Source organism: Capronia coronata (assembly GCF_000585585.1).
Source record: "Capronia coronata CBS 617.96 chromosome Unknown acBCG-supercont1.4, whole genome shotgun sequence".
Classification (NCBI taxonomy): domain Eukaryota; kingdom Fungi; phylum Ascomycota; class Eurotiomycetes; order Chaetothyriales; family Herpotrichiellaceae; genus Capronia; species Capronia coronata.
In genome coordinates this window covers 2,397,563-2,423,824 of record NW_006912896.1, presented here as the reverse complement: position 1 = coordinate 2,423,824, position 26,262 = coordinate 2,397,563, and the positions used below count along the sequence as shown (strand labels likewise).

Below are 26,262 nucleotides of genomic sequence, written 5' to 3'. Positions count from 1 at the left end.
TGGCTCAAAAAGCGATGTGCACCAATTGGGTTAGCGGACTGAAAGGGACAATGCGTCACGGCTACCTGTAGAATATATGAATGCAATTCAGGACTCGAGACATATGTATATATACGTATCATTGTACCAGTATTGAAGTAGTCACTTCACACACACCACGATAGATCTTATTTTCATACAAAAGGAACAGAACAATGTAGAGGAGCACATCTCATCTCGATATTATGTCATTAAGCATACACACATTTCGATGAGGCATTTCCTTCATCAGGGGGTATCATTCTCATTAAACATAGTCCTGGGCTCCTATGACCCCGGAACTGGATGTCTTTGAAGTCAAGTACTGAGGCTAACCCCGTATACTTTACTTCTTGGACTTCTTCTTGCCCTTGCGCTTTTTGCCAACATTTGCCGGCTTAGCTTGATTGCCGCCGTCGTCTACTGCTTCAGCATCACTGCCTTCAGTCTCGGCCGACGCGGGCGGCGCCTGAACAAGCAAACCCTCACCGAGCATCTTGGTTCGACACTCGTCGAGGATTTGTTTCGCTTTCTGTTCGTCCCAATCGTGGGAGCGTGAGAGTTGGGCGAAGATGCTGTTGAGGAGGTCTTCGCCTTCAGTGCGGTCACGGGTTTTCTCTATGGAGGTAGAGGAAGTTGCTGGCGGCTGTTGAGTTGATGGGGCGGATGTTGAGCCAGACAATCCAGTCTGCTTTGTGTTCGTCACCCTCCGACGCCTGGCGGTAGGGACTTTCTTCGCCGGTCCAGCCTCGATGACGGCACCTTCCAGGTCTTCGGCGTCCAGTTCACCGTTGGCAACCATTTCCTGCAACTTCTTCTGTGCGGATATCTGCATCATAGCATCGCGGTGTTCGTCTCGGAGACCTTCCATCAACAACTCCTGGGTTGCTTTTTCCTCTTCCAGCCGTTGAATGGTTTCATTAAGTTGGGTCAATTGCGTCTTTTCAAGGAATTCGACTCTTTCCATAAGGCTGGCACTGAGAGCCTTCTCTTCTTGATACTTTTCATTGAATGTGCGTGCCATTTCTTCAAACTTCGCACTGCGCTTCTCCAGACGGGCGTTCTCCTTTTCCAGTTCCGGCACGCGGCCTTTGGCAACAATATCATGCTCTCTCTCCAGCCTCCGCAGTCTTTCGGTTGCGAGACGACTCTCTTCCATGGCACGCTCGGCCTTCTTGGTCGCTTCGGCAGCTTTGTCAACAGCTCTTTCGACGACCTCTTCGAAATAGACCCTCTGGCTTTCCAGCTGGCTAGTCAACAGGTGAGTATATTCCAGGGCGTCATTCTGCCGCTTGACAAAGTCGACATCTTCCTGTCCTTGTAGTGCAGTAGGCTCGCGTCCCCTGCCTGGAAGTTCCACCAATTTCTCACCTGGTTTGGCGGCATCCTGAATGATGCGATGAACATAGGCATCTCCCGCATAGTCCCAAACTCGTTTACTTTCCAGGTCCATGCTGAAAGTATGGCCACTTTCTTCAAAATGCGCATATGCGTGTTTCCCTTCATACCTTCCACAGCCGACTTTGCCACAGATGAGACATTGCCAAAGACTTGTATCCACGTGACAGACTTCGCACTCCAGGGGTCCGTGGTCGGTCTCAGTCTCGCCGGGGGTCTTGTTCTTGGATTTGTAGGTGCCCAAAAAGGATGAAAAGTCGTCGTGAGTGTACCTACAGACAGGACAACCGCCGCCTGACCACTTTTCGAGGCATGTACAGTGAAACACATGCTGACAAGGGATGGTCAGCAGGCCTGTAGTTTCGTCCATGCGCTCCAGGCAGACGGGACATGTCGGTAACTCGACCAGCGACGGTGTTCTGGGAGCAAGAGGTTTGGTAGTCGTGGAGGTTGGGATGAAAGGGTCGTTGGTCATACGTGGATAGGTTGTGGTTTGTGAAGTCAATGCGCCACTCGGTTCCATGCTGGGAGTCTGAAGCACCTCGACTGATTTCAAGAAAACGACATGGCATGTTTCAGGCTCTATACTGTTGAAGACTTTGCCGTTCCATTCATGCTGCCATTCCCTTGCCTTTTTGCCATTTTTGAATTTCATCAAGACCATGTATCGGTTTGCCCGTGCGGTTCGGACCATCCTGAAATGACTCACTTCGCTTCTTGTCTCCTGACCGACCCATGAAAGGAGATCCGAGGGTGTCATGTATGATGGCACGGCCAGGATACATAACGTGGTACATTCTTCGTCTTTAGGAGGTGGGTGAGATCTGCCGGGGGGTGAACTGCGAATCGCGTCGCTCCAAAGATCGCTGGATCGGTAGGCGGAGTCCTTGTACAGTCCCGTTGTCTCTTCGGTATCCCGGTAAAGATGGACAATCCCCCACCCTTCTTGACTTTGCAAGGCTTCAAACCTGGCCCTCATATGACGTCCCGATATCGCGGTTCCAATTCCTTTCCCGATGATGTTTTCATTGCCCCCCGATAGCTCGGTGCCTGCAGATTGGGATGACATATCCGCGCTGTCAAGGTAGATGCTGTCGAGGCGGTGGTCGTTGGGATCGGAATGAGGCACTGGCAGAGGGAGGTCTTCGTGGGTTGCCGTCAGATGGGATCGTACTTGGAGCGCAGAGGAGGCCTTCTTGTGATCGGTAGCGAGGTCCCTAGATCGGCGTCTTGCGGAGGAACTTGTGAACGGTTTCAAGGCTTTGAAGAAGGGAGTCAAGTTCGGAGGTTGAGAATGCTCGGGCTGTTTCACGAGTGAAGAGAAGTCTGCAAAGAGTTCGATAACAACATGAAAGAAATAATCAGGCATATCGCCCAAACATGAGTAGGATTAAACAATCAACGCGGGGTATGAGAGTAAAACTGAATTCCAAATGACAAGGAGACAAGAGATGGATGAAATGCAAAAGATGCGGCGCGGCCATGGATATATCTTTGGGTCAGTTGAAAGTTCAGTGGCAACCCACCAACTCAACTCTGGATCGCAGCTGCAGTAATGGAGTCAACCAGAGGGCTGCTTGGTCACACCACAACATTCGCAATTCTATTTCATGAGGCACGGGCTACGAGTTGGGAAGAAAAGAGCATAGATGTTTGATCAAGTGAGATGCAAGATGATATTCTCCGTTGGAAGTCTACCTCTCTAAGCAGGTTGCTTGGCACCAGTGGCCAACGCTATCATGTGAATTCATTTGCTAGCAATGTCGTGATACCCTCGATGCAACTCCCAGTCGCAAGACTCGCAAAAGACTGAAATAACCCTTGGTCAAAGCATGATGCTTGCCAGGTCGTCCGTCATCTACTGACCGCCACGAAGTCTCAGCACCAAATGCAGAGTGCTCTCCTTCTGAATGTTGTAGTCAGAGAGAGTGCGACCATCCTCCAACTGCTTGCCTGCAAAGATCAATCGCTGTTGGTCGGGTGGGATACCCTCCTTGTCTTGGATCTTCGACTTCACGTTGTCGATAGTGTCGGACGACTCAACTTCTAGCGTAATCGTCTTTCCTGTCAGTGTCTTGACGAAGATCTGCATACCACCCCGCAGTCTCAGCACGAGATGGAGCGTGGATTCCTTCTGAATGTTGTAGTCTGACAGTGTTCTGCCATCTTCCAGTTGCTTGCCGGCGAAGATCAATCGCTGCTGGTCAGGAGGAATGCCTTCCTTATCTTGGATTTTTGACTTCACGTTGTCGATGGTATCTGATGATTCGACTTCCAGAGTGATAGTCTTGCCCGTCAGGGTCTTGACGAAGATCTGCATACCACCACGAAGACGGAGGACAAGGTGGAGAGTGGATTCTTTCTGGATGTTGTAGTCGCTCAAGGTGCGGCCGTCTTCGAGTTGCTTGCCAGCGAAAATGAGACGTTGCTGGTCAGGGGGAATGCCTTCCTTGTCCTGAATCTTCGACTTGACATTGTCGATGGTATCGCTAGACTCTACCTCAAGGGTGATAGTCTTGCCGGTGAGGGTCTTGACGAAGATTTGCATACCGCCACGGAGACGGAGGACCAAGTGTAGAGTCGACTCTTTCTGGATGTTGTAATCGCTCAGGGTACGGCCATCCTCAAGTTGTTTACCGGCGAAGATAAGACGTTGCTGGTCAGGAGGAATGCCTTCCTTGTCCTGGATCTTGGATTTGACGTTGTCGATAGTGTCGCTGGACTCAACCTCGAGGGTGATGGTCTTGCCGGTGACTGCGATCATGTTAGCATCAAGCTGCAGGTGGCGGGAGATAAGCGCGGGGTCAACTTACGGGTCTTGACGAAGATCTGCATGATTGCGGTTGTTATGAGGTGAAGAGATGGAAGTTGTAAGTAGATGAGATGATGAGAAGAGACTCAGAGAGTGATTTTGAGGTGGAAGTAGTGGTGATAGATAGGAAGGAAGGAAGGTTGTGGATGGATGAGTGAGAAGCAGCTTAAGTACGAGGAAGGAGGCTGAGGAGAGCGACAACGCAGGTGGCAAGCGCAGTGGCAGTAACGCCGCTTGACTGGATTGGGACTAGTGCCAAGATAATGTATTGGTAATCGAGAAGCCGGTCGAAGCCTCCACCAGCTTGTGGCCAGGCGTCTTCAATAGTACTTGGTTACTGCTACAGCCACTTCACTTTCCTCGTATCTGCAGTTATCCTGCTGATAGATGCGTTGGCATTTTCTGCCCATCAGAGGCAAAGGAGGAGATTTTTTGCCCGCAAAAAAAAGTGAAAATGCTCGGCAGTTCTAAGTGCAGAAGTGAGTCACTTGCGACATCGCCACTTATGCACGTGACCAGCAGCCAGTGACCGCTTCCCCCACGTCGGAGTTCCCCTCCGTGTTGTTGCCGATAACGGTGGATCAAATGATAAAAGGATACACCTCTCCTCTTATCAGCGATAAGACATCAAGAAAGCCTCAACCATCAGACGGATTTCCAGCCCAATGGGCTAAGGAGGCCACTTCAATTGGACCAGTACTGTCTACTCTCGATTTTTCTCTCACAAGATCAGGCGAAAGGTCTATTTCAACGCACGACTATCGATAACGCAACAGTCCAAACTGAATGGCCGTCTGTCGGAGCTGTTTGCCCGCCAACCCCCGCAAAACCCACCCAATGACGTCGCCTGTAGCCTAGCGCAGTTTCGGGCGCAGTTTCAGCTTCAGCTTCAACTTCCGCTTCCACGGCCACTGCACCTGAAGTCCCATCTGTCATTTCTGTTTTGGCCTGGCCATGTCGACGTCTACTGTCTGTGCAAACTTTACATTGATTGAATCTAGATCTCAAGAAAATCTTATTTTGTTCGAGAATATCCTACGGCCTCGCGTCAGCCTACTCTGTAAGCTCCCTCACAATATCCCACCTGGAAAAGTCTGCTTGGATGGGTCCCGAGCTTCGGCCGTGAACGACTATTCCACCGCACACAGTTTTGGATCCTGGCGACCATCTCGTTTGCTTTGAACGTCTGGATATATGGAAATTGAAGTACCTGGTTTCATGTCTGTGTTGCTCTCATGGATCTTGTATTTTTTGCACAGAGAGTCCTCCTCAAATGACCCCTCCTTCTTCTGGGAGGAACATTGGTGGGGAGATCCTAGTTGACGCGACAGAGCGCATATGTCGTAAGTACAGGTAGGTCGGCCCAATGATTGCATTGACTGTGATAGACGTCCTCGATGTAACGCATCTTGGAGTTGAAGAGCGTACGGATCTCCTGCGAGCGTTCCGTTGGTCAGCACACTACCGTACAGAGTGCATGCTGGAACCAGGATATCTGACCGGAAACATATATGCTCAACAACCTTGTTGGTAGGCATTGGAGCCGGTGAGCCTTTGACGCACCTTGAACGAATCCTTTGTGGGCCCTCCCCCTCTATTTATCACTTTTGTCATTGAGCATTCAAACTTCGTCCCCTTCGACATACTCTTTTATTTGCTCCTCGAAAAAGGTATTCGACTCTTGCCACAGAGGGGACGGGAGCATGGTAACTCTTCCAGCATAGAGGTGATGCTCTTCAAAAGGATGTCTGCTCGATGACGATGCTTGTACAAGGGGTGAGCTGTGGGTCTCAGAAGGTGCATCCTGTCTCACTCCTCCAACGGATCTGTCCCAAGTTTCTGGTCGGAAGGGTTACTCTCACTGGACAATGGTACCTCAATGCCACGCGCACCCGCCCAAACTGCGCCAAAGTGACGGCTACCAGAAGAACAACCTCACCTGAGAGTGGTTGCTGGCACCCTTTCGTCCACATCCTTTTTACTACCGACGGTCTTGGTCCATGGTAGGTAAGTGCATGACGTTCTTCATTGATGTCACAAACCAGTACCATTGTTTGTGCCTATGAAAACTGACAGCCTTGCCGGAACAATGCCTCTTCAATCTTAATGATTCCCCTGATAAGGCCATTTTGTTTGCTGTAACTCTATACTGGACCTGAAATAATGGCAGCAAGCTTCGGTCTATTCTCGACCGACTCATCACTTCATGGACAAAATGACAAAATTTCGACCATTGTTGGTGGTATGAGAATTTGTGCCACCGCATTCTATACTCCGACTGTCGAAGAGGGACAATGGTACAGCTATAAAGTGCCCTTTATACTGTCGCATTGATGCTCGCCACAACTTTCATTGTGGCTCCAATGTCCAAATACCCTCCGCCGAGCTCGGACCCATACAGACACGAATTCCTTCTTGCAGCATTCCTGACCATTCTGGGCCTCAGCGGCAGGTCTCCGGGGCACCAAGGAATTGTTGTTTGTTTCCTTGTCTGGAATACATCTGCATAATGTTTCCCTTCCCTTGTAGCTGACAGGAGCGATTTGCACAGGCAGATGGGATCGTTCCGCAATATTGACCATGTCTCTAGCCAGTTCACCAGATTGCCTATTTCGACCAGAAGACAAGGCATTGAAGATGTTGTTTCCTACGACTGTCGACGAAGGCAGTCAGTTTGACGAATTCTTCAACCAGGAAATGTACAAGCTGGATGGGAGCGATGAGGAGAACAAAGAACACTATGCAGACTTTGAAGATGTCTTCAGCAATCAGGTGCTGGCCAAAGACCAGTACGGACTTCCCTCACTCGACACCACAGCCAAAGCCGAACATTCTCCTCCACAACCGTGGCGGCAGGGTGTTTGGTGTCTGAAGCAGAGGCAACAACCTGCAAGGTTTGTGGTCGAAAAAACACGGAGACATGAGACAAAGCGACCGGGACCCATCCAAACAATGAAAACGGTCCCTCACTACACCGACAATGCACATGAGCCATTCTGGTCGGTTGAGGCCGCCTCTCCCAGTCGAACAAAGCGTTTTGCAACCTCGCCAGCTGCTCAAATGTATGATCCATCGTCAATACGACCTCCAATCTCTCGCGAAGTCACCCTTTCCCCGAGCCCGATGTATTCGCAATTCCCAATCTCCCCACGACTGGGGCATGTCAACTCCAATGGTTGGCAGCAGGATTTCCAGAACTTCCACTTGCGCATGCCGTATGAGTCTCACATGCAGCACCCCTCTGAACCAATGTCTCCAGTCTCGAATCCAAATTCGGCCAGGGCACTGAATGCAGGGATCATGGCGCAGAATCAAGCAGTATGGCTGCCGGACTCGGGTTATCAAGAGGAGTATGGAGATGCAGAATCGACGTCGGCCATTGACCCTTGGTTGATCGATCAACACCAAAGCAAATATCAGGAGTCTCAATCTGGTCGTAGTCAAGACTCGCTTGTATCCCAGCATCAAGCTACGAGCCATGGACTAGACGCAATGCCCTCTCCCATCAGTGGCGGCTTCCCATCATCGGATGGCTCGGCTCATTCTCATGAGGCACGAACACATACCTCGAGCACGAATATCAGCACGCTCTCACAGGCCATGTTTTCGCCACCTCCGATGAGTGCCCATCCGCCGCTTCCCATGTTGGCACCAGAAGAGACATATCCTGCTTTGGCGGCGCCCAAGCCCCTGCGCACCGCCCATCAAATTCTGCACCAGGCTACCGAATCTGCACAAACCGGGTTAGGCATTCAATATCCAGAACTGGAGCAAATGGACCAGGCAGTTTTCTATGAGCCTCAGGCCTACCTACGACAAGCCCCTCCTCCAGTAGGCATCGCAGTACTCTATCCAGCTACGACGATGCCGGTGCCAGCTCCGATGACTTCACGGCCACCTCTCCCACCTCCACCGTCTTACGTCTTTACTGAGCCATCCCCGTTTACCACCCCTCGAAAACAACGTCGGTCACCATCTCGATCCCCATCGCCGTCAGTCTCACCCACGAACGTCAGTCCTCGTCGTAATCCTCGCCGGTCGCCAAACAGGAATGTGACAGAGTACAGCCACAGCCGGCGGAAATCGATCCACAAACAAGGTCCTATAAGGGATATGGCAGCGTCGGAGCCATTTCCGCCTCCCCGAACGAGATCAGCCTCGCGTCCGCCCCGTACGCCAAAGACGCCAAAGACGCCAAAGACGCCGACGGGTGGAACGGTGATCGACTTTGTGAACTTTACGCCCAGAGACTCGGCCAAGCTACTGAACGACGTTGCACCCAGTGGCAGTTCCAAGACAAGAGCACGACGGGAGTTGGAGGCGAGGGAGAAGCGGAAGAAACTGAGCGAAGCCGCATTGAAGGCGGTGAAGGTGGCTGGAGGGGACGTGGAGGCGTTTGAGAAAGCCATCTTTACATAGGAGTTGAAGGTCGGGAGCGTCTTGTGGGGAGGTAGTTGGTAGTTGGATTTGTGCTGTTGTTAGCCTTGACTTCTTCCACCTTGAGTTAACATGATTCCCACCAAGTATGTAACGTATGAAATCCATTCTGCTGCTCATTGACTCCATTCTTATAATGCAGCAAGCTTGGAATAGACGTTTCACAAACAGATGGAAGTCCAAGTGCTCCCTGTCCATGGCTTACATCGCTGGGTTGTCTTCGTCCCACGTCTCACAAATTCTGTATGTACTTTTGACCTTTTGACATGCTCCATCGGAGAATTTCAAAAGTGGTTGAATAGACTACCAACAACAACGCGTTTGAGCGACTTGTGCGTTCCCTGTGGCGTCCTTTCCTCGCCAGAAAGTGGTAATCAAGAATGTGGCAGGTTCGACCGAGTCCCGATGGGGCACTGCAGATGAAAATGTGTTCACCATTGCTACTATATTATATCTTCTCCAGCCTGCTCTCTCGACTTTATGGACGATGGTCAGAGCCTAGTCTCTCGAAGAAAGGGGTCGTCCTCCCCCTTGAACCAACGCTCTACAGAGTCCGGCAGTTCGGATGTGGCTTGGGGCCGCTGTCAAACTAGCAGCCGAGCCAGCTAGGTCGGTCCATAAACGAGAGACGCCTGAAACGAAGCGAGGGATCCCAGCGCCACCACTGCCATAGAGCCGTTCGTTCTAACGCAGTCAGTAAGCAGCTGGACCGATCCTCAGCGCGTCAGTGGTGACCAGGGGCTGAGTGAGCGAAAAGGTCGTTACATAAATCAGCCGCTGTCCACAAACGACACGTTTTGACTGAAAGTCATCCCTTCGACTCAAGATCCATCACTCAGGGGCTTTTGTTTCCTGCAGCAAGTGATCGGCCGCTGCAGGGGTCTGTGACATGATCGGGTTCTTGGTCTAACTAACCTTGAAGTCTTGAGGAGAAAGGGAAAAAACTCTGCCCTATGTCTATCTAAGGCGTCAGCGGCAGTATTGCTGCTGATATAACACTTTGCAAGTCCTGTCGTCCTGTCGTCCTGTCCTCTCGTCTGTTGCAGTCTACCATGGCCATGGATCGGGCGAGGGAGCTTCTTGGAAAGTTCCGTGTCCTCCGATTGAGCCCCGAGGCTAAGGAGCGGGCATTGAAAGATACAGCATGGGCAGATGTGAGTCTCCTTCCTCCACTGGTGACTATTCTAGGAGCTTTTAGAGGGTTTTTATATTAATGTTCCGTCTTCATGAGCATAGGGTCTACGAGGAATTGCTGCGGTCTTTGTCGTCTCATCCCATCTTGTTCTATGTTACGCCAGAGGTGTAGTTCCACCATGTTGCGCCAAAGACAGTACTACCCCGTCCTTGTTCCAAAGACCCATCCTTCGCCTAGTCGCCAGTGGTCATTCATGGGTGGCGCTCTTCTTCATCCTGATGGGCTTCGTCAATGCGTTGAAACCGATTCAACTGGCACGATCTGGCCTGATTGATAAGGCGCTCAGCAAACTGGCCTCAGCTTCGTTCAGCCGCATCTTCCGTTTGGTTCTCCCTGCCACCGCCGCGACTATTATCAGCTGGTTCATATGCAATCTTGGGCTCTACAAGATCTCCGAGTCAAGTGATGCGTACTGGTTGAATACTACAACACCGTTACCAAGCGATGGCTGGCCACAAGCCGTCAAGGATCTCATGTCTGCTCTTCAAAGGACTTGGCTTTACTATGGCGAGAACCCCTACGATCAACCCCAATGGGCTTTGATTTACCTGCTTCAGGGAAGTGTCATGATCATTAGTGCTTTGTCGCTTGTCATATCCATGACGCCGCTCTGGCGAACAGTGACACTGGTCATTCTATCATTGTGGTCATTGAACTGGAGTCGAGTCATCGGAGATCGTGAGTCAACTTACAACCGCCCCCTTCAAATGACTGCATCACTGACGCTCTACATAGCTTTCACGGGACTATGCTGTTTCGCGGGCATTTTACTCGGCGAAGTGAGTCTTACCAACATCCCTCAAAGGGCTTCGGCAATATCACCCTATCTCTCACCCCCTCTTATCCTGCTTGCCCTCATCATGATGTCGTACCCTGGCTCTTTCTACCAGGCCTCTGCCTGGTCCACCTGGCTCCACGACTTCGCTATTCAATACGTCCCGAGCGACATCACCAATACCGTCGATCGTATGTACGGGTCCGTGGGAGGACTCCTGTTGATGGTCGGAGTCATCATCTCTCCTCACGCTCGCTGGCTTCTGAGCCGTCGACCCCTCCAGTGGCTCGGCAAAGTCAGTTTCGCAATCTATCTACTTCATGGTCTCTTGCTGCGGACTGTGTTCGCGTGGGTGCTCCATTTCGGTCATCAAAAGCAGCCGATTGCACAGTACACGCCAGAAGGGACGGAAGATTTTGTCGACCGATATCCGGTTCCGGGGTTCTTTCAATGCGCTGTGGCGACGATTGTCTTGTTCATCTGCATTGCGGGCGCAAGTCATTCCTGGAACGTCAAGTTCGAACCGGTCTTTGCCAGAATCACCACCAAACTCGAGGGATTGGTGACGGGCAAATTCTATCTCGAAGTCAAATCGGAAGAGAAGAATCTTCTCCCTCTACGAAAGGATTGAACTTCCCAGGCAAACGCTACGACGTACAACACAGCTCGGAGAAGTGGGCAATTCGGCTCGATCCTGGGCCTACACAGTTGTATACATGTCTATACGTGGCGCCAAATCATATCCGGCGTCATCCCACAAGATATAACAATGCGGATACAGGTTGCGGCCACAGTATACCTTGGGTATTGATCTGGTCGGGTATACTTGACCAATGCTTGGTCGTTGTACAAACATACGCAGCTTTTCGACGACAGCATCATCAGTTGGTCCGCTCGGTCCGGTTGATGGACTCACCCGACAGCGACTACCGCCTGCCTATATGGCATGTGGAAGTATCAGCCGTTGACCGTTTGTCCCTGTCTGGAAAGCTACACTTTATCATCTGCCAAAACAGTATTATACGTGTGCCTCGGACATGTCTGCGTCCGCTCTGCAACTTGTCAGACGGCTGCTCCTGCAACATACCACTGCCCAGTTGGATTGTTTGTGATCCCCACGAACCCAGGAGAGCACATTGACCTGGCTATGCTTGTGACAGTCACCGACCGAGATCTACGGTGTTCGACATTACTACAAGAGCCTAGGTGACCGGGAGAAGCGACACTGTACACATTCTTATAGGACTCGACTTGTCCTACGAGTTGAATGGTTCAAGTCTCGAGGTTCCGTCAGTCTGGATGTCCGCATGTTCTGTATCAATTCGAGCGAACGTCCGTGAACCGTTTCATCCTTCTGTTCGTCCAGGTCCCCAGGACCCTGAGGTATGAACACTGCTTTTGGGAAGCCAGCTGAGTTTCGCAAGGTCTCGGGATGTGGATGGCCTGTTTCACTCTTCTCGCCAGGATAGAGAAGAAGACTTGACATACATCGTGAAAAGGGGGAAAGGGGACAATCGAGGCGGCTAGCCAGTCTAGACTAGACTGTTGGTAGTGGCTGGGTATAGTCATATATTGGATGGGAAGGACACATAAGGTATATCAAAGATAACAATTAGTGGTATAGTGGTATAGTGGTATATGAATATAAATATGAGTATTCTAGGTAAAATAGTAAGTGTCATGGGTAACATATTGGTAATACCATAACATTTGGGGCCCGTGTCGTATACTCTAAACATTGAAATGAGAGAACCAAATCACAGAGAATGGGGAACAGGGCAAAAGGGCAATAGGGCAAAAGGGGGACAAGAGATTCCTATTCAATCACGTCGATATCTTTTTGTGATTCTCCATGTTTCCATGTTTCCATGTTTTCATGTTGCATGTTTGGTTGTCCCCTGGTTCTTGACACATACCTCTAGTATGTCGTCGGTTAACATCTCGTGTTTTCCGGTAGTAAGTATATCGGAAGCTGACGTATATGGCAGCTCCAAAGCATCTCCGAGACCATTCGTGGTTTTCCTGGTGGCATAGTATAGAATTTGGGTATCGTGCTCCGGTATGCCGATTGCTGGCTGGGTTGGGGGCTGGAACATGGTATTTATCCATCGCATCTGTTCTTTCAATGGAAATTAAATTTCCCTAGGCCTCTCATGATCGTGTCTGGTCAGTCCTGACTCGAGATCGGGGCAAAGACCACCGCGGCGAGAGAGGAGTGTGGGCCGTGGTCAAGGGACTTCACACGGCGAGCGAGGTTTCCAACGACCGACAGCCTGCAATGTGCAGAGAAACGCTCTATCAGATGGTCGAGCCCCGGGTTGAAACGACCAAGTTTGGCATGGCATGCTCACCTGGAAGTCGTACCAGATATCTGCATTCAGTCTGGACACGGTATTCTTCCAATGATTATGCTGCTCCAGAAGGTTGAGATATTGGTCAGTATGCCATCATCTTACTGTACCGAAGCCTCGGGCTCACTGGCGGAGTTCCGCAGATTCTCGGAGCGCGGCGTACGCAAGGGTAGCGACGATTGCCCAGTTTTACCGGGCACTGCTGCTTGACAAAGTGGGACAAACATCTGCTGTTGAAGGAGCTGAGTGCCTGGATCCTGTGCTACCGTCACCGCTACCGTGCCGAGTTTTCGAAGTCCGACCTATCTTGAGGCCGCCATGGTTGCCTTACCTTCGGGAGACCCCACCCTGAGCAGATTGTATGCAGTTGGCATGGTCTTGAGACCGCCAGCCATGATTGCCGAGTACGCTGTGCCACAAATACGGCCGGACGTTCGATGGGGGATGTTCTTGCATTCCCGGTGGTGCTATCGACGTGGTTGGCCATGTTTACTGCTGTGAGTCTTTTTCGTTGTCCAAAAAGTCCGTTGTGGGATGAAAGGTAGCACAGCATAACAGGAGCCCGTTGAGGCATCTCAATGCTCCCATAGGACGCCTGTTGTCTTGCATCATGCACCTACCTAGGTAGGTAGTCATCAGGCGGCCGTCATCGTGAGACCGTAGCCTAAGGCCCTTAGGCCACACCTTTTTTGAACAATGGAGAGCCCTTCCACCATCCCGGGTTGGGAAAGTCGAGACACGGGCCTGATCTCACCTCGTAGCGGAGATCTTCCCCACGCCGATCCGATCCCAGGCCGGCCGTTGGTCTTTGGTCGGGACCTCACTGGCGATGCCGGCATATACCGAAGCCGTTGCCATGGTACTGTGCACACATCAATTTGCAATATTGTAACATCGTCTTCATTTTTTCTTCTTCTGTGGCGGTTGTTAATGCCGTCGACGATCTTGATCTTGGAGTTTGTGGTGTCCGAGGTAATGAATGCTTGGCCCTCTACTTTTCATGTCGGCAATGAAATCCTATGGGGTTTGTTTGCGGACTAGAGGCCTCACGTTGGAAGAGACCAATGCGTTGTTCGATGATGAAGTAGTGATGCCACACCAAAGCAGCGACATGAGCTGACGGTGAACGTCTGGGCAGAAGAGCCACAGTGGGAGGTTAAAAGGTAGACAGCACACTGGCAGCGACCACATATGCGATTACGACGTTCTAAAAACAGTTCCCTTAAAGTTGGGTTAGCCATGTGGTGGACAAGCGGAAACTTACTCTGTAGACCATGATGGAGAACGTCGTCAAAGCATAAATGGTATGTCTATCTCACCGACGGACGAGTGATGATGCCCTTCAAGCATACCGGTACCTTGATCGAGTTGCTACATGCAAGACGTAAGAGTATCAACCAGTTAGACTTCGTGCCGTGTCCTTTGTCGTTCCTAGCTTACGGGCAAGACAAGATGTACGTACAGCGAGAGTATGTAGCTTCATGTTCCTTTTCCTTGTACTCTGTAAAGTATACAGGCTTTGTGTGAGTTCTTGTGGCATCTGCCCGCTCGGAATGCTCGATATGCACGTCAAGGAATGCCACTGACGTAGAGGACAGACTGGATCGGAGACAGGGGTGAAGGACGGAGATCATGATGGGAGACCTTGACAGATCAGGATTCCTCGCAAAGGCCGTGGCTGGGGCGAGTTTGACGGAGAAGCAAAGATTGGTTGGAGGAACAAAGCAGGGCTTGGGATCGCAGATCCTGGAGGGGAGGCTTGCAGTTGGCGTCGGATATTTTTAATTCTAGGCGGAGAGTTAGTATGTACTAGGTAGTAGTAGGTGGCTAAGGTACCTATTATTCTTTTCTTGTTCGCTAACTTGAATGTGAGATCAGGGCTACAGCACTATACTGACCAGGGTTGAGGAGGTGGTAGAGTTGGACTTTGCGGGGCTAGGGCCTCCTTATTAGCCCTACTAAGGTCGCTGCGTTTCTATCGTTTGCCTATTACTATTCGCAGTTCAAGCAGCACCCAAGAGAAAAGAGAAAGAGATCAATCAGGCTTCGTGTTTGTTTCCATTCTCCAGAACTCCTAAGCCACTGTGATTTGCCCCCAACCAACCGCAGTGCCTGTGCCTTGATCCGCGGCCCCAACGACTCTGTTAAAAGTGATGGGCGCAGTGCAGTGCTGTTCAAGAAAGAGCTTCCCGGACCTGAACCTGGGGGCGCTGCTGGGTGACCAGGGTAGCTTCAAAGGGGGGCCGAATCACTGGCACATCAGATGCTTAGACTCTTAAAATGGAGCCTAAGAGCGCCTAGGGTGCCTAGGGTGCCTAGGGTGCCCCTAGCAGCTGGCCTGCGCACCGCCTAAACTGAGACATTGTCCCTGCTGGACAAATCACCGACGCCTTGTTGCGGCCGTGACACACTGCAGAAAGCATCATCCACCCATCATCAACACCACCGCCGTCACCGTCACCGTGGATCGAGGCCTGCGGTTACTGGTAAAGGAGTGTGTGAGTGTGTGATACCCTTGTCCGTGCAGTATGTACCCCGTACCTTGTTTAATTTATTTTATCTTGCTTCGAGCGACAATACTAATGATCATCATAGATCATCATAGTCACCAACCTCGCCATTTTTCTATTTCCTGGGGTTGTTGATATGTCCTCTCGCTCTCTCTCTCGCTCTCTCTCTCCACGTTCCACGCTTCGACTCCTTTTCGCACTCGTTAATGCAGTCGCGCTTCCCCGGATTTCTACACTCGAGCCTTGCGTTTGCGTGGCTGGAAGCCACAAGATTAGCGGACGTGCCCCTTAATAAGGAATTGGCAGTCAGGCGTAACAGATGTTGACGCCCTGCCCACATATCACGCTAAGAGACGCAATCAAACGAACGGCTCGGGCTGTTCTTTAGAACGTCGAGACCGCCACCGCTTCGTATTTAGGGGGATAGGTAGCAGCAGCTTACAGCTATACCATCTCCGAGATTCGCGACATCGCGCGGTGAACCGCTCACTACACGGCAAAGTCGAACACTCTTTGAATGCTCTGGGCTGGAATGATATTGATCACCACATACCTTCGTTGCACCCAGGTATAATTTTGGATTCGACAGCGGATAAGGTGGAAAGATGGCGACGACGACGACAACAACGACAACAATGACAACAATAACAACAATAACAACAATAACAACAATAACAACAATAACAACCGTTGCGCCGGTCATGCTGTCCACAGTCGCGCTCACTCCCTCGTCTTTCCTGACTTTACCCCCCGAGGTCAGAAATCTCATCTACACCTTCGCTTTCCAGCTGCCACAGCCGATTCAACTGCGGTCCCCGTCGGAAAGACGGCTGCGACCATCGCGGCCTCCCAGAGACGACGCGCGAGGTTTGCTCGACAGTTGTCGCATGATCCGTCAAGAGGCCATCCCGCTCTACTATAGCCTGAATGCCCTCGTGTTCCGCTCGACAGAACATGTGCTGGCATTCATGTCCGACCCACAGATTCACCCGTCGATCAGACCATCGCTTGCGCACGTTGCCGTCGACTTTGGCGACAGCACCGACGCTGACGCCATCCTCAAGGACCACATCAGCCTCGTCGACAGCTGTGTCGGAACGCTGCCTCGACTGAGAGCTCTAGAAACCCGCTTCTATGCCCGTACCCTGGACACCTGCACATCATCACACTTCAACACGCTCGCCCTGGCCTTTGACGGACTGGACGCCGACATGAACGCGCCACCATCGCCCCGTTGCCCTCGCTCACCTCGTGGTTCGCCACGGAGCTCCGTCTGCAGCGAAAGCGGCAGGGTCTCGCCAGCCTCTGCGTGCTCGTCGCCTTGTTCGGAACTGGTGCCGGACCTGGAACCGCAGCCGGAGCGAGACATGTCGGCCATCCACGCCGCGGTGATGGAACAATATTGCTTCACGCCTTCCGCCGCCATGGCCTTTGCCACATCGAAACTCAAGTTCTCCGTCGCCGCCTCATCACATGACTACCCTGGCTTCAAGCATGACAAGTTGATCTGCTACAACCTTCGCATCGGAGTCGACGGTGTCGTCAATGCTCTCGGCCCTGCCAACGACGCTGTCAAACAACGAATCAGCCGCGTCGGTATCTTGCCTCGTCGTCTCGGCGATATGTACGATACTGCTGCTGATGGCGGCTTTCACCAAAGAGTGCGTGCCACCATGGCGTCCTGCTCGAGGATCGATGTTGGTGTTTCTTGACGTGGGGTCGCTATAGGTCAGTGCGCGAAGCTCTCCCTCTGGCTCTTCCTTGACGATGGCGTCTTGGACTGCATTCTCATCGGCATATGAATGGTGAACCAGACCCGAGACATACCAAGCAGGAATAAGCTCGACACTGGAGTTTGACGTTCGGACGTCTCCAAGGAGTTGCTTGTGGCCGTGACATTTTGGCATTTGGCCTTCTGGCATCTTTCTTTGCACTGCCACCATTTGATACCCTGCATATAGCCCCTTCAAGCATGTAATTGATGACGACAATGAGATATGATCATGACAGTATACCAGAACCAGCCTTGGGACATTCCGGCAGGTCTTCTCTCTTTTCTGCTCTGTTGTGCTCGAGATCTGCTTCATCCCGTAACCATTGTCATGGGTTCAGTGCTCACCGCCACTCATGGCTTGAGTCACCAACGCCATCTCCCGCCTCAAACGAGCCTAGGTCGGTTTGTGTCACCGTGCTTTACTCACACGAAACAAGATCAAGCTGTATGTAGACGTGGAACCGAGATATGTCTGCAACACAATCGCAGATATCGGTGCGTTGCCGAGATCCCCGGGAGGTACGATCGAGAATTGTTTGCCCGACAAGCCCAGCCCGTGTCCGATCAAACGGTCAAACAAACCAGAATCTGGTGTCTGCCAACCACCGCGTTTGTGCTGGTATCAATGGTCGCGAGACAGGTTCTTGTAGTTGTGACACGTCCTCAAACGATGCCTCGGTGCTGTTCAGCGACAGACTTCACTTTCGGCAAATACCTTCATATATAAAGGCGGACCATTTCGACGTCTGGTACCCTGCCTCCATTTCCAGACCGCACCAACAATCAGGATATTGATATAGATTCCAGATCACACCTACATCGATCCAAAGACCCGTTGATTATTTCTCCAGATCTCCTCACCGCTGGTACATCTCTTTCCGTGCCCTATTCAAAAATACGATCCATCCAGTCATGTGCGAAACCACGAAGAAGCACGTGCACTGCCCAACCCGCGATTGCAAGGGTTCGGAAACGGTGAAAACGAATCTCTGCCACCACTCAAAAATGAACAAGCCCTGTGCCAACAACAAAACGCGCACTGTGGTCGTGGACACGAAGGAATGTACCTTTCATCGACGACAGAAGTACGAGGGAGACAGTGGCCGAGGGAATCCGGGTTGGTGGGATTAAGTTGTACTGTGCAGACATCAATGGTGGAGGTTTATCTGCCACGGAGCCAGAAAGCGTTGATTGTCTGAGCAAGTGAGGTCGGCTAGAGCGGTCGATAATCAGAATTCGACGAGCCTGATTAGTCTGCACAGCAGCTGGGCTGTCATATCGACATTCAGGAACTTCGTGGGAGATGGCTCAGCAGCGGTACCTAGACACCTGCTATCATTGACAATATAGCCCAGGTACTTGCTTGGACAGTGCCACACTGTCGTAGTGGCGGATCAGCTTGTCACAAACATGCAGAATAAATGCCGATTTGTCAACGGTTGGAATTTAATACATCCTTGAGCCTCGTCCATGCGTCTTCCACTTCGGCCGGTATGTCCACATAGGCAATATACCCCTTGCCTTTGGGCCCGTAGCCGTGTTCATCGTCTCTCAGTCGCGGGATCTCGCCCATTATTAGATCGAAGAAGCGGTCATGAGCCCAAAGCTCTGATTCCTGAATACCTGGGACGCTGAAATGTAGACTGGATTTGCTTTGGTCGGCGGTAGCAGATGGTGAAACTGACATGACGGGGACGAAAGTTGGGCAGGCAGCAAATGTCGGCAGAGGTGAGACATCCGCGTAACTGTGTTTGAACGATGCTAGAGTGCGCAGAGACATTGTAGGGTCTTGAACAATGATGACGGAGTTGGGAGGGGGTGTTTCATGATGTTCGAGAAGCCTTCTGGTTTCAATGGCATTGGCTCCACAATTGGTAGATTTGTTCTCGATGAGGAGCTTCAGAGTACTGGACTTGATTTGTTCACGGAGCCGTGGATAGAACTCTTCGAGTATCAGGTTGAGGACATCGGCTTCGGGTAGGCCATCGACCTTGTTTGCGAGCGAACCGTATCTCTTGCTCTTACCAACGGCTTCGTACAGGAATCCGGTCGAATGGCCAATGCCACCACAAAGGACCAATACTTTCGCGAGACCCGGCCGAGACTGCAAGGCTGAGAATACATTGTCGGCGACGGCAAGGACGGCACTGGCGCACAAGACTATCACGTCAACGGGAGGGCCTGACTGAAGCGAAGGTATCTGCGGGCAGGAAAGAAAGCTGGACACTAGGTTGATGTCGGAAACGACTGATTCTGATGGAAAGGACATGACTCCGCGTGTTCGCTATCTCAGGCCTCGCGGGATCGCAGAATTTCACAAGGCAAGCTGGACCGAGGTAAGCAAAGTCGTCCACCTACAGAACACTGTGCCACACAGTAGAACTGGTTTAGGATAGCGAAGTGTATCACGGTAAGTGGTTCGATGGTCCACCACTGCATAAGCCGTGAGGAAGAGAAGACAGACGTGGCAGCGCAGGCCGCAATTTGATAGTGGATCCGACTCACGTGATAGGATGTTTGCCAAGTCACTAGCTCCGGGATCGACGGGACGTTCCCGCGTTAGATGACCAATGGAATGTTTCCCATCACGTGGTCGGTTGCGCCCCACATCTGTTGGGTGGCAGCTAGTACTCCGAGTTGTGGTGGACAGAAGGAACCCTGCCCTCTCTTCTCTCTCTCTCTCTCACATCTTGGTTGCAACACCGCTGTGTTGTGAGCGTATCGAATAGCCCTTATCACGGTTTCAACCTCTCCGTTGATTTAATATGAGCTGGCTGTCTTGGCCCTGGATTACCGATTGCACGATGCTTTCGAGGTAGCACGAAATGGCCTTATTGCAAGACAATGCAACTCTGTCCTACGCTACCAAGACCGCTATATCAAAGCCAAGGGAGTGCCAAAGGCTTGACAGTTCTTGGTACCACTGAGAAGCTTGCACCTTGGCCATCACCTTCTTGCTTTGGGTCCGACATGTCGATGGCAACATAGTTGTTTTGAAGAGTCGTCCCCTCCATGGGTATTCAGTGTGGAGAATGGTGCTTGATAACAAGGTCTCACTCGATGCTACCGATTATCCAACGCTACTGATGGTAACTGACGGTTGATGCACCTGGCCCTAATGGTTGAACTTGAGTGGTGTTCCTGAACCCAAGGAGCATCCTGCAAGCTCCGAGTCGGACCAGAACTGCTGTCCCATGTCGGCACACATACTTAACGTTGTTCGTTATAGCAACGTTGACGTAGCGATCACGCTTTGTTAGACCCCATCATTCTTGAACGAGTGATGCCCGTGATACCACCATCTGCGGGATGCAACATGGCTACATGCAGGTCTCAGCGGGTGGATGTGGCCCAAAGAGCTGGAGTGGGGAGCTCAGCGACTGGGCCATGGACGTTGGGAAGCCCGAGGAGACTGGAGAGCCTTCTTCTTTAAAAGCACTCTGATGAAGCTCAGATGGTCGGCCTTGTCAGACTAACTCTTCCAGTACTACATTCGCTGTCTCGAAGATGGTTTCGCGAAAAGCCCTGGCAGCAGCCCTGGCTGTGCTGCCAATTGCAAGCGCAATCACCCCGGAGTATGCACTGCTTCCATCGCCAGATACACAGTAACAATCACTGACCACCGGTGCAGGGACATGCTTGCTGCCCCGAGGCGAAGCGACTTGTCTCCGAACCCAGCAGGTGTAAGTCGACAGGCGAGGACGGGCAATCACAAGACTGATTCTCTGTACAGGAGATTGGCATCTTCACTTCGACGACTTACTTGTGGGAGTTACACGAGGCAGAAACTGTGTGGAACATAATGAACTTGACGACGGGGGAAATCTCGCTGCTATACAATGGATCAGACATATCGGAAATTGTTTTTGTTGGACCAACCAATACAAGCATTCTCTACATCAACGGCACCAATGAAGAGGATGATGGTGGCATTAGCATATACGGCGGGGACATTACCGCCCTGGACGATGCGTACGTTGACCTTGCTACATGCGATGCAGATGTCAAGCTGACCTCTACAGCTATCTCATCACTTCCCTACCTGCCCCATACTCTGGCCTGAAAGCCGTCGTCACTCCTTCAGGGGACATTAATTTCCTCCTCAATAGCCTGGCTTGGCCGAACGGAACAGCGTACAATGAAGCTGTGGTGGAGGAGCCCTTGAGCACGGCGCGTATATATGACAGTATCTACGTCCGACATTGGGATACATGGCTTACCGAGCGAAAGTATGCGGTCTTCGCCGGCACGTTGACTGGAGGGTACCAATATTCTTTCTCCGGAAACCTGACAAACCTGGTCTCCGGCATTTCCAATGTCACCCGCGCTGAGAGCCCTGTGCAGCCTTTCGGCGACTCCGGAGACTACGACATTTCTCCTGATGGCAGCACAGTGGCCTTCTTGACCAAGAACGTTGACCTTCCTCTGGCCAATTTTACATCCTCCCAGATCTATCTCGTCCCCCACAATGGTTCATCAGGAGCCATTCCCATCAACGGGTTCTCAGGCGCTTCCACTCCTCCCAACGCTCGTGGTGCTTCAGCACAACCCCATTTTTCTCCCGATGGCTCGAAGATTGCCTACTTCCAGATGGACGGTATTTCATACGAATCAGACAAAAACAAGATCTATGTGGCCGACGTCGACTATGAGAACTTCAACATCACCGTGCTGGCAGAGGACTGGGATAGCACTCCTGATCAAATGGCATGGTCTGGGGATGCCAGTTCGCTCTTTGTCGCGGCGCCCGATCTTGGGAACGAGCGCATTTTTGAGATCCCATTGTCGGCGCCCGCCGACTTCGAACCGACAAATATCACGGATGCAGGCGTTGTTGCGTCATACTATGTCTTGCCTGACGGGAATCTCCTGGTATCCGACTCCAAGATCTGGACCTCCCGCGATTTCTACATTATTTCGCCCGAGGGGGCTCTCGTCACCGACCTTTTCCGTGCCAACTTGGTTGATCCCGAGCTTGCCGGTCTAGGCCCAGAAGATGTGTCTGAATTCTACACTCAAGGGAACTTTACCCAGGTCCAGAGCTGGTTGATCTTTCCAGAAGGATTTGACGCAAACAAAACGTACCCCTTAGCATTCATCGTGCACGGTGGTCCGCAAGGGGGCCATTACAATTCCTGGAGCACCCGATGGAACTTCAAGGTGTGGGCGGATCAAGGCTATGTGGTGGTCGCACCGAACCCAACAGGCTCCACGGGATGGGGTATGGCGTTCCAAGACGCAATCCAGAACAACTGGGGAAGTTACCCGTATGAAGATTTGGTTGCCGTCTGGAATTACGTTGACAGCAATCTGGATTATATCGACACCCAGAACGGCATCGAGGCTGGCGCCTCGTATGGCGGATACATGACCAACTGGATCCAAGGCCATGACCTTGGGAGAAAGTTCAAGGCTCTTGTTACTCATGACGGTGTCACGAACATGGTTGGACAATATGCGACGGAGGAACTATGGTTCACCCAACACGATGTGCGTTAACTGGGCGCCCCCTGGGAAGCGAAGCTGACAACGGAGCAGATGAACGGAACTCTGTGGGACAATCGAGACCACTTTGAGCGCTGGAACCCGATCAATCACATTCACAACTGGGCGACACCGCATTTCGTGGTACACAATGATCTCGACTTCAGGCTGCCGGTGTCGGAGGGACTGATGCTGTTCAATATCTTGCAAGAGAGAGGTGTTCCGAGTAAATTCCTGAATTTTGCTGATGAGAACCACTGGTAAGTACTAAGTATCGACGGTGCCAGCAACAACGGAGTCAAGTTAGGCTAACAGATATTCGTAGGGTCCTCAACAGGGAGAATAGTATCGTCTGGCACCGGGAGATCTTCGACTGGATCAACCACTATTCGGGGATCAGTGGATGAACACTGAAGCTGATTCGAGACTGACGGACCCTTCCGGTTGATTTCCATCCTTCGCTTTGGTGAAGGCTCACTTCCACCTTCCTGCAACTTGGTGGAATTTCAGCTTGAGAAAGGACGGCAACTCTCGAATACTCTAGCACGGAGAGATGGCTGATGAGCCCAGCGTGGACTACTACTATGTAGATACGTCCGTTGAGGGTGTGTCTTCTTCGCCATTGTACAATGCTGGACACATCAAGCTTCCCAGTTAATGTCATGTTCGTATCATCGTAGTACATTCATCACGGCGGCTAGAGTGATACCTTATTGCGAGCTACCGCTTAGTCATTACCAGGCACCAGTACACTTGACTGCACTGCGATTGGCCCACGGCACTTCGGAGCCGAGGGGCCGCTGCTAAAGTCCGATGCAGTTTTGCCGTCCGAATCCGACAACTTTTCCCACTGCATTTCGATGTCAATGACCACTGCAGTGCCCCATTTACAACGTCAATCAAGACCACCAACAGTTTGCAGGCCAGTATCGACGTCTTCAACGTTACTCCTCGAGACGAATCTCCCCTGCTGGTCAGGCCCAAGAACAACCCAGGTGGCCAGACGTGGCTATAATTATACCAAGCTTCAAGGTGTTTACAAATCAAGATCGTCATCTCGTATAGAAGATGCCCCGAGTCAATTAGTACGAGTCACCACAAGACAATTCCCATCCAGCCTTGTCAGGCTTCTGTTCTTTCCGTCACCACGCTGCCACAAGTACTAGTATGGCAGCAAAAAGACCGCTCGTGTTCGACACGCTGCCGCCTCAGCAACATCGCTCGCCTGAAACCCTGTCCGCCCAACAAGATGTCCAGCGACGAGAATCGCAAAACACCAACACCACCAGCCAGTCACCCGACAGCTTCGAAGAAGAGGAAGCGTCGGGGACCGACAAACGAAAGCGTCCAAAACGGTCGCGTGCCTGCGTGGCGTGTCGAAATATGAAAATCCGATGTCTCGCAGTCGAAGGCCAAGAGGCATGTAGTAGCTGTGCCAAAGTCAACAGGCAGTGTATCATGCCTGGACCGCCCCGGAAACGACAGAGAACCGTCCATAAAGTGGCCGAGTTGGAAAAGAAAATCAACGCGTTGACAGATGCCCTCCTAGCCAAGGGACAACGGGCCGATCCGGCTTCATCGTCTTATGAGTCGCCCGACAAGGACCAACTCACCAGTGCGAGCTCCGATCATCCCAGGACTGACACCACCTCCAACACCAGCTTCGACTACGACCCCAAGACAATTAAAAAGGTATTACCGCAGACGCCTGAATTCGAGAGGGCATGTCCTATCCCAGAAAACATACCTTCTGCCCGAGAAACCTATGTGGACGTGATCGATCAGGGCGTGCTGAGCATGGAGTCTGCCACGGCCATGTTCGATTATTGGGCACACAACATCACAAAGATCTGTCCGACTGTGGTCTTCTGTCCTGGCACCGAGGCGAAGGATGTTCGTCTCCAGCGTCCCATGACTTTCCTCGCGATCGTGTCGGTGGTCAGTCCATTGATCGAGCCTTCTGTGCAGCCAACTCTGTCCGTCGAGTTGAACCGTCAATTGTCGGAAAGGGTACTTTTCCACGGCGACAAGTCGTTGGATCTCACCCAAGCGCTGCTGATTCACTGTCAAAATTATATGCGACCTCGTGGAGCAAGAGACCTTTCCTTCAACCAATATATCCACTGCGCGATCGTCATGTGTTTGGATTTGGGCATCGGTAAGAGATCCAAAGTCGACAGGAGCCGACGTCCCTCTGAGAGAACGGAACTGGCACGGACTTGGTTGGGTGCATATGTCTGCGCGATCGGGTAAGTAGAGATCACCGACGGTCTCTAAGACTGATTGACTCTGACTCTGGCCAGTGTCTCGACGATTCTTCGGATACCTTCATTCATCAAATTCAACTCGCGCATTGAAGAATGTCTAATGATCCTGTCCACCAGCCCCTTCGTGGTGCCGAGCGACAAGTGGCTTTGCAAGCTCGTGCGCCTGCTTCACATTGCCGAAGAAGTGTCCATCATGTTCAACATGGATGATCCTGGCGCCGAGTTGAATTTCACCGAGCCCAGAACACAGCATCAACTGAAATACTTCCAACGTCAATTGCAGCAGTGGGAGAGATCCGTGAACGTCGATTTGGACCCAAGTAAGTATTCTCCGATATGCCGGCTGATAGTCCATTCGGCTAACATGCCTGAAGGACTGATACAGCATCAAGCGGCCTGTATCAACCTGTATATCCACGAGATAGCCATTCACTGTGATCACAACGTCGACGATTTCCGACCAGGAGTTCTCCACAACGATCGCAAACTCCCCAACGTCATCACCTCGAGCCACGTCGAAGCTCTCACCACGCTTTTCGAAAGTGCCCACCGAGTGCTTGACAGTTGGCTGTCCCTTGAAGTTCCTCTCGCACGAGCTCTGACCAACATGTACCTCGTGTGGAACGCCTATGCCATGGTGATATTGATCAAGCTACATTGGATCATCCATACTCCCGACTCGCAATTCGGATCCATCTTCCTCGCCGATTTCCGCACCGAACACTATTTGGACACCATGATCAATCGACTCGCTGAATTGTCGGCGTCAGGGCACTCTCCGTTCGCCGAAGCGTTCGGGTTTGTGTTCAAGAAACTCAAAACCTGGCATCAGCATCGTGCAGGACATCTCTCAGATGACGAACCGGGTGGCGACCCCGATTCGCGACGCAATCAGGCATCTGATCTGCTGCGGAAGGACACGACGTCAATCTTTGAGTCGGCCAAAGACCTCGGGCCGCGCACTTTGGGGTCACCGCTGCCACAGTCATATACCACTTTACCGGGCATTTTTCCTGGACAGTGGGCAGCTCCAGACAAATTGGGTTCGAATTTGAATGCTGCTTACGAGGCTGCCAGTTATGGAAACACCAATTGGGAACAGTTCAATTTCAGCACCGAAGAGATGGATTTGTTTGATGTGTATATGAACAATAACGGCTGGATGGGGTATCTTCTTTAAAGAAGTTGGTTTAATACATGACTTTTGCAATGCATTGAACAGAACAGAACACGACAGGAAC

The 26,262-nt window shown here is 51.6% G+C and overlaps 8 protein-coding genes across 8 annotated transcripts; 5 read left to right on the top strand and 3 right to left on the bottom strand.

Annotated features, from left to right (window-relative positions):
• Window positions 1-364: 364 nt before the first annotated feature.
• On the bottom strand, window positions 365-2,785 carry A1O1_05406 (uncharacterized protein; the record flags this gene model as incomplete). Its single annotated transcript, XM_007726292.1, has 1 exon — window positions 365-2,785. The coding sequence occupies one exon, from the start codon at window positions 2,783-2,785 to the stop codon at window positions 365-367; it is 2,421 nt and encodes an 806-aa protein (XP_007724482.1).
• Window positions 2,786-3,274: 489 nt separating this feature from the next.
• Window positions 3,275-4,251, bottom strand: A1O1_05405 (polyubiquitin; the record flags this gene model as incomplete). Its single annotated transcript, XM_007726291.1, has 2 exons — window positions 3,275-4,170; window positions 4,230-4,251. The coding sequence occupies 2 exons, from the start codon at window positions 4,249-4,251 to the stop codon at window positions 3,275-3,277; spliced, it is 918 nt and encodes a 305-aa protein (XP_007724481.1).
• Window positions 4,252-6,808: 2,557 nt separating this feature from the next.
• On the top strand, window positions 6,809-8,647 carry A1O1_05404 (uncharacterized protein; the record flags this gene model as incomplete). The annotated part of the gene is made up of 1 exon (XM_007726290.1): window positions 6,809-8,647. One exon carries the CDS (start codon window positions 6,809-6,811, stop codon window positions 8,645-8,647), a length of 1,839 nt encoding a protein of 612 aa, XP_007724480.1.
• A 1,070-nt stretch (window positions 8,648-9,717) lies between these two features.
• Window positions 9,718-11,266, top strand: A1O1_05403 (uncharacterized protein; the record flags this gene model as incomplete). Its single annotated transcript, XM_007726289.1, has 3 exons — window positions 9,718-9,819; window positions 9,902-10,538; window positions 10,596-11,266. 3 exons carry the CDS (start codon window positions 9,718-9,720, stop codon window positions 11,264-11,266), a joined length of 1,410 nt encoding a protein of 469 aa, XP_007724479.1.
• Window positions 11,267-16,197: 4,931 nt separating this feature from the next.
• A1O1_05402 (uncharacterized protein) lies at window positions 16,198-17,208 on the top strand (the record flags this gene model as incomplete). The annotated part of the gene is made up of 1 exon (XM_007726288.1): window positions 16,198-17,208. The coding sequence occupies one exon, from the start codon at window positions 16,198-16,200 to the stop codon at window positions 17,206-17,208; it is 1,011 nt and encodes a 336-aa protein (XP_007724478.1).
• A 1,494-nt stretch (window positions 17,209-18,702) lies between these two features.
• Window positions 18,703-19,539, bottom strand: A1O1_05401 (uncharacterized protein; the record flags this gene model as incomplete). The annotated part of the gene is made up of 1 exon (XM_007726287.1): window positions 18,703-19,539. The coding sequence occupies one exon, from the start codon at window positions 19,537-19,539 to the stop codon at window positions 18,703-18,705; it is 837 nt and encodes a 278-aa protein (XP_007724477.1).
• Window positions 19,540-21,072: 1,533 nt separating this feature from the next.
• A1O1_05400 (dipeptidyl aminopeptidase) lies at window positions 21,073-23,161 on the top strand (the record flags this gene model as incomplete). The annotated part of the gene is made up of 4 exons (XM_007726286.1): window positions 21,073-21,242; window positions 21,293-22,760; window positions 22,809-23,014; window positions 23,080-23,161. The coding sequence occupies 4 exons, from the start codon at window positions 21,073-21,075 to the stop codon at window positions 23,159-23,161; spliced, it is 1,926 nt and encodes a 641-aa protein (XP_007724476.1).
• A 760-nt stretch (window positions 23,162-23,921) lies between these two features.
• A1O1_05399 (uncharacterized protein) lies at window positions 23,922-26,201 on the top strand (the record flags this gene model as incomplete). Its single annotated transcript, XM_007726285.1, has 3 exons — window positions 23,922-25,003; window positions 25,058-25,341; window positions 25,396-26,201. 3 exons carry the CDS (start codon window positions 23,922-23,924, stop codon window positions 26,199-26,201), a joined length of 2,172 nt encoding a protein of 723 aa, XP_007724475.1.
• Between the last annotated feature and the right edge of the window lie 61 nt (window positions 26,202-26,262).